This window comes from Camelus dromedarius, chromosome X (genome assembly GCF_036321535.1).
Source record: "Camelus dromedarius isolate mCamDro1 chromosome X, mCamDro1.pat, whole genome shotgun sequence".
Classification (NCBI taxonomy): Eukaryota; Metazoa; Chordata; class Mammalia; order Artiodactyla; family Camelidae; genus Camelus; species Camelus dromedarius.
In genome coordinates this window covers 73,376,115-73,382,894 of record NC_087472.1, presented here as the reverse complement: position 1 = coordinate 73,382,894, position 6,780 = coordinate 73,376,115, and the positions used below count along the sequence as shown (strand labels likewise).

The 6,780-nt window shown below is 44.3% G+C and overlaps 1 protein-coding gene and 1 long non-coding RNA gene across 2 annotated transcripts; one reads left to right on the top strand and one right to left on the bottom strand.

Moving 5' to 3' along the window:
• Positions 1–222: 222 nt before the first annotated feature.
• USP51 (ubiquitin specific peptidase 51) lies at positions 223–4,489 on the bottom strand. Its single transcript, XM_064483108.1, has one exon. The coding sequence runs from the start codon at positions 4,487–4,489 to the stop codon at positions 2,357–2,359; it is 2,133 nt and encodes a 710-aa protein (XP_064339178.1). The 3' UTR covers positions 223–2,356.
• Positions 4,490–4,533: 44 nt separating this feature from the next.
• On the top strand, positions 4,534–5,975 carry LOC135320235 (uncharacterized). The gene is made up of 2 exons (XR_010379488.1): positions 4,534–4,764; positions 5,456–5,975. It is a non-coding gene; the product is annotated as an uncharacterized LOC135320235 (long non-coding RNA).
• The last annotated feature ends 805 nt before the right edge of the window (positions 5,976–6,780 follow it).

Below are 6,780 nucleotides of genomic sequence, written 5' to 3'. Positions count from 1 at the left end.
TACTTGGGACTCCCTCCACACAACCTGGCTATTTCCTTGCTGAGCACTTCCTTTTATAATCCATTCGTTGCAGCTGGGTAGCATTTCACACACTGTCTTTGGGGAAGATACAATACTGATCACACTGTGTTACAGCACTGGGCGCTTAATGAGGGCTTGATTAATGAATGGGTGAGAACACATTACTGAGAGGGAGAATAGAGCAAATAACTGAACTCATCCTCACATTCAACAAACATTTATTAACACAGAAATGAGTAAGGCTTGGCCCCCTATTTTCAGAACGCTTGGTGCAGAGGGGCAGACAATCACAAAGCTACAGTAGAATCACAGTATAAGTATTATCAATGAGGTACAGACAAAGTACTTTGGAGGCACAGTGAGAGGGAGAGAGGGATGAGGGAGAAACATCTTCCCAACTTGTACCTGACTAGAGCATTCAGGGAAGTCTCCAGAGAAGTCATCTGTGAGTTGAATCTTGAAGGAGGAGTAGAAGTCACTAGACGAACAGTAAAGGAAGGTGTAGGTACGGTCAGATAAGTGAGGGATTCAGGGAACCAGGCAAGAATGATGGAATATGGAAATCAAGAGAGATAAGGATTGAGTAGGACTAATAAACACAAACCCATGGAAATTTAAGGTCTTGCTTCCCCATGAAGATGGAAGGGGAAGACAGGAGGGTGAGAGGTCTTCAGATATGGGTTCCTGCCACTCCCTCAGTCAGGCCACAGGGCTCAAACACCAAAGCCATAGCTCCACAGTTGTGATCTAATATTCCTAAGCCACTAAACTGTCAAGGGCCCCTTTCCAGAAGTGAAGAATTTGTATAAATAATGCAGTTCTAAACGGCAGACAGCTCCTTTTATCTTTCGCAGATGCAGTTCATTCTGCCTAAGAAATAGCTCTACTTCCTTCAGGAAATCAGATGGGGTGTGGAACCTAAGAAGGGAAGGTGGGCTAGGGTTTGGGTCTTGCAGTGATCTCATAATTGGATGTAATATGATGATTAAAGTCTGTTTTTTTTTTCAAATTATATTTATGTATCAACACAAAACTCGAAAAAAAAAATACTTTCATAAACCCCTCTGTCTTGTTATTCCTGTGTCCTCCATTTACTTCTTTCATACCCGTATGCATTTTAATATGCTTTAATTTTAAAAATAAAACCTTTTAAGCTGTTTAATTTTAATACATCCTTTTAGTTTAAATATTTATTTTTATTTTACTCTCTCAAATTGAATTTGTCTGACTAAAGTTTTTTATATATTTTACAATTATTTTTCTCTAATTTTCTTTTAAGATCTTTAAAGTATAATTTTTACACAAATTTTGTGCCTTTGTCCTTAATTGTTCTAAACTTTCCTCTTTTAAAACTTTTCTCTAAGATTAAATTTGAATTTTCATCCCATTCTGTATTTTTTTAAAACTTATTTCTTAAACTATGCATACATTTTGCTAATCTTTGATTTTTCAACACATTTATGCACTAATTTTTAAAGATTTTTATATTTATATTTGTTTATATTAAAATTTTATTTCATTTAAATTTTAAGAGTTTCCTTCTCTTCTAATTTTTAAATTTTCAAACTGGTTTTTTTTTCACTTTTATTTTTTGGTAAACTTTCATTTAAAATTTTTTTCCTTGTTTTATTCATTTTACCTTTTTTAAACTAAGAATTTCTAAAATTTGCTTTTAAGTCTTATTTTAATAATTTTAGAGTTTTAGATTTAAAAACTTAAAATTTTAAAAATATTTCTTTAAAAATATTTAACTTAAAATTTGTCAAAATTTGAAAGGATTTTTCTTTTAAAATTAAATGTTTTTCTTTTAAAGCTTTTGAAATTTTATTTTAAGATATTCTTTCTTTTATTTAACTATTTGACCAGTTGGCCACAGCTAGAACACCGACCTTGAAGCTTTTTTCTGATGAAGGAACACTCCGTGACTTCCCATAATAATTTTGTAGAAACAAATGACATATACTAGTGCAAGAACATCTCTATTCCCACTCTCCCCTTAAAGCACTTTTTTCACTTAATTATGTTTTATGTGACCATTTTCAACCTCTTCTCTCTCCTCCCATTTCTTAAGGCTGAATGGTCACTAGTTAGTATTCTTTTCTTTCCTCTTAGAGACCCATAGGCCATGGTAAAATAGGTTCTTTATATCAAGGTGCTAATTGTCATATATGGGCTGTTGTCCTTGTCCACTTCAGGTAGCTTTTGGTGACACATCAAGAGGTGCTCTTTGTTGTATGGGTATTGTCATTGTCCATTCCAGGGAGGTTTCTGTGTCACTACAGGATCCTTGCCTATTCATTTATTTTACTTTTTTCTGGCAAGTGGTCTGATATGACTAGTCTTTCTCTAGACCCTGTTTGTGATAAAACAGTAAATATCCTTCACTGTAGAGTAAGTCCTCAATGGTAGCCTTGGTGATGACAGCATCATCACAGCTGAACCACTGGTCCTTCTGTTGCCGGATAAAGCTGGTGTAGTGTCCACTTTCCAAAGTTCCATGGTGATTAATCACTGCAAATAAGGAATACTTATTCTCAATGGATGCATGATCTGTTGATGGCTGGCCTTCTTTCATTCTGCTCTCTTTAGTGGAGGCCAAAAACGGAGTCATGTCCAGCTCCAAGGGAAAGGAGATAAAAGTATTAATCTTTCGCCTCTGTTTGCCTACATGTTCAAACCGCTTGAGATGAAAACAGGCCACAATGGGTAATTTCTTCATTGTGAGCTGTTTGGTAGATTCCTGGTAGCTTTGGCAACTACTGCACTTGATTTTGGCACTGCTTCCTAGATGCTCTGGCCTTGTAAACCATTGTAAGCAGTCTGTGAGTGAGGGGATTCCTGGTATGTGGTCATCCCTACTCACTGTGCTGTCAACCCTTTCTGGACTCTGGGAACTGAATGTGGCACAAGAGCCAGGCAAGTCCAAACTGATGTCCCAGCATGGGTCTATTGTGGTGGAAACAGTATGGCAAACTTGACATGTGACATCTGACTGCAAACCACCTGTAAATATTTGGTCTATGATGCAGTTACAGCAATTGGGGTTATTGGCCTCCTGCCCAACACTATCATCCTTGCTATGTCTATGCAGCACGTCTAATATTGCAATAAGGAACTCGTGGGCATCCTGCTGTCTGTACCCTGCTAAGTGTTCTGCATGAATCCATATCAGGTGCAGTAACTTATAGGGAATGTGAGGAGTTCTGCTCCCAGAGTACATAGCATGAAAAAGTGAGGACATTTCACAGACAAGACACAAACTGGGGCTTGTCATTATACATTTGTGCTTGTCAGAGAGGAAGAAATCTTTCAGTAGAGGAATATGGGTAAGCGCCTGGACAATACAATTCATAAAACAGGTGTTCCCAAGATTGATTAGCCCTCTCAGGCCTACAGTATAGACTGATTTTTTTCTCCTCTTTTTCTTGGGTTTCACCAATTTTGGCTCTTGTTCCTTTGACTCACAAGTTGACTGCTTCTCTTCAACACCTGATGCAATACACTGTTGTTGAGAAACATCTGATGAGGTGGAAGTTAATAATTTCAAAATTTTCTCTTTTGTTTCTTTGGCAATCTGTTCTATGTCTTTGTCATATACATAATCCTTACACATAAAGCAATATATAACCCCATGATAGAGGTCTACAGCTAAATTGTGCTGCTTGGTTTCTGCATGTTTGTGAATATGTTTCTCAGTAAAGCAGCCAAAAAAGACACAGGAGAGACAAGAGTGGAGTCTGTTCATATGGGTACTACATACATGACAGATGCACGACTTTGCCTTACGTTTCCTAGTCTCCGGGGTCCCACTCCAAACGAAACGCTGGTAGATCAACCGCAGATTCTTCTGCCAGTTCTTGGCTACTTTAAAGCTCTCTACATGAGAGCAGCCTGTGGGACCCTGATCAAACTCCACCTCCAGAAGCCAGTCCCCTAAGCCACCTCCATCCCCAGAGCTGCCTAGGTCACCAGAACAGCTTCGCCGAGTCTGGGGCCTGGACCCTGGCCGGGATCTACGCCGAGATCTGGGCCAGGGCCGGGCCCGGGGCGGCGGCAGAGGGGGAGGATGGGCTGGAGGCGGGGATGGGGCCGAAGGCCCGGGCGGGCCTCGGAAGCGGACCCGGGGCTGGGGCCGAGGGCGGGGCTTGCGGAGAGGGCAAAGGGGCGAGGAGCTGCTGTGACAGCGAGGGGGGGTTGAAGGGAGCACCTTCTCATCGCCGCTGCCGCCTCCGCCGCCGCCACTGCTCCACGTCAAGTTCTCCTCATGTGCAGGCTTAGGCTCTTGTAATGGCTCCAGCTTCATCTCCTCTGCTCCCAGGCCTGAATACGCTTTCGTCGCCCCCACCGCCTCCTCCTCCATTTCCCCCGCCTTCTCAGCCACCTCCTCGGGCGAGGCTCCTCCTCCACCTCCCGAGCTCCCGTGGACCAGAGAGCCGGAGGGCAAGGAAGCTTCTCGAATTTGGGCCATCAGCTCACCGCCCGGCCTGACAAGAGAGGCGTCTGGAATCGAGTTGAGACTGTAGATCGAATGAGACAGGGATTTTTGTGAATGATCTGGCCAGCGTCATGGCCGCGGTGCGCCATTAGCGCCCCCGGTACCCCTCCCACTGGCCCTTGAGCTCAGCCAGCAGCCGCTGCGGACTCCACCCACTCTACTCAATGGCTCCGGGAGCTGGTGCGGGGACCAAGCCGGTTACCTGGCTTAAACGCGATCGGATCGTGCTCCAAGCTGGGGGATGGGAGGTGGGGATGGGAGGTGGGGGTTGGAGGGCGGAGGATAGGGGAAGGAAAAGGTGGGGGGCGGGGTACGGCCTGAGCTTTAGGGTAGAAAGAGATGGAATCTTCTTTAAAAAAAAGGCGCCACCCTCTGACTGTCTTTCCTGCGCCTAGCAAAGCCTCGCTTTGGTACGGCTTCCTCTGACGTTCTTTCTTTTTATCCTAAAAACACTTGGGTCAACATTTTACTTTAAAAATGGCTGAAAGGGGGCCACCTACAGAAAATGGGCTCGGGGGAAGAGGGTGTCCCTCTGCTCCCACCTTACCTATGTTCCTGGGGCCGGGTGTGTTCCACACTTTGACCCTACTTCCAAGCGCACGGTCTTTCGGTCAGCCAGGCTCTTGCGCCCTCTCACGCTCTTTCGCGCTTGTGTTCCATCTCACACCTCGTTCCTTGCTTCTGCACCCTCATTCCTTACGATTCCTCCGAGAATTCGGACTCCTCGCGCCCTCCACGCATTCGCCGCCCCTGCCTTCAGTCCTTAGCGACTGCCTGAGTCCCTGCCTCTTGCCGCCCCTGCCTCCGCAACGACCCCCAACCCCACTGTTTGTTTAAAGGTCTGAGTTACCTTGGGCCCCAGGCGCGTGATACAGAACGTCAGCAGCTGCTGCTGTCCAGGCGCTCCTCAGCCAGCCTTCTCTCCTGACCTCTCCTCAGGGCTGGTCACAAGGGGGCCGCCCCCTGGCCCCTCCCCTCTCGACGAGTGGCCCCCAGCCCCGGATTCTGCCCTCCTGCAGTGATGAATGGCACCGCTGTCCCGCGCAGACAAACCTCTTCCTGAAACAGATTCTACTGGAGGTAACCACAGCGACGGATTTTAGAGAAAGCTCCTGGAGTGGATGTTCTGGCCTCACCTGGCCCCAGGCCTGAGCTTCTCAGAAAAAAAATATTCATTGGGAAGGGGCGGGAGGTTGCAGGGATGTCAACTCCCTTACGGTAATCCCTTAGGGACCCATCAGAATATGATCTCTGGGAGTTAAGTGGAGAAAGGAATTCTAGAGTGTGGGGAGGGGAAGCATAAGCAAGGGCTTCAGGCTCTGATAGGAGAGCGCAGGGACTTGCTAGCTGTGTGAGCTCAGATAAAACACCTAACCTCTCTGAGTTGTGGCGTCTGTTAAACAAAATTGGAAATAATCCCAACCTGTTATGAACACCAAATTATAGTGTATATAAAGGATTTTTATGGCAAGTTTCATTTTTCATAACCTCCCTTTCTCAGTCCCCACCTTAAAATCAGCCTATAGCACAATGTCCGATACGGGATACAGGAAAAGAACACTTCTCTCTTTGGAAGCTCTCTCAAAATTATCGCTCAGTTCATCAGATTGTCCCTCCTAAGCAATACATGAGCAAGCATTCAACAAATGTACGTGAATCCCTTAACTGTGCTAGCTGCATTAGGTTGTCCTGTGAGAAACTCAGTAAAACGATTTGTGTCCTCCACAAGTTCAGATCCCAGGAGACTTTTTCCTTCCCTTTAACACATTCAGCATCCAAGGCTATAACCCCATGATACATGCTATCTCCAGAATTTGTTGCCCTTCCTGTCCAATCCCAAGAATATTCCTGCGTATCAGTAAGGATGTTTAATGCTACATTTAATCTCTCTGTGATAGTCATGTACCTCCTCTCTAAACCTCAGGATTAAGATTCAGTTCTCTCAGGCTTGGGAGTGATATCTCCCAAAGAGATTCATTAATGTCTATGAATTTTCAGAGCACAGATCAACATGATCTTGGAGAAAAGAACCACCATAACTTTCCTGTAGCCCAGAGTGACTATAGGTTGAGAGTTTCAAATAAGTCTCCTTTAGAAAAACATATTTATGGGAACATTTACCTGGGAGACAAGAGAGTAATGCTCTTATACTTTTACATCATTACTAGCTATGTTAGTAATCTAAAGCAAGCTACACTTCATCTTTACAACTGTTTCCTGAGTAAGAAAAGAACTGGTTTCACCTGCTAGCAGTTCTTATCATA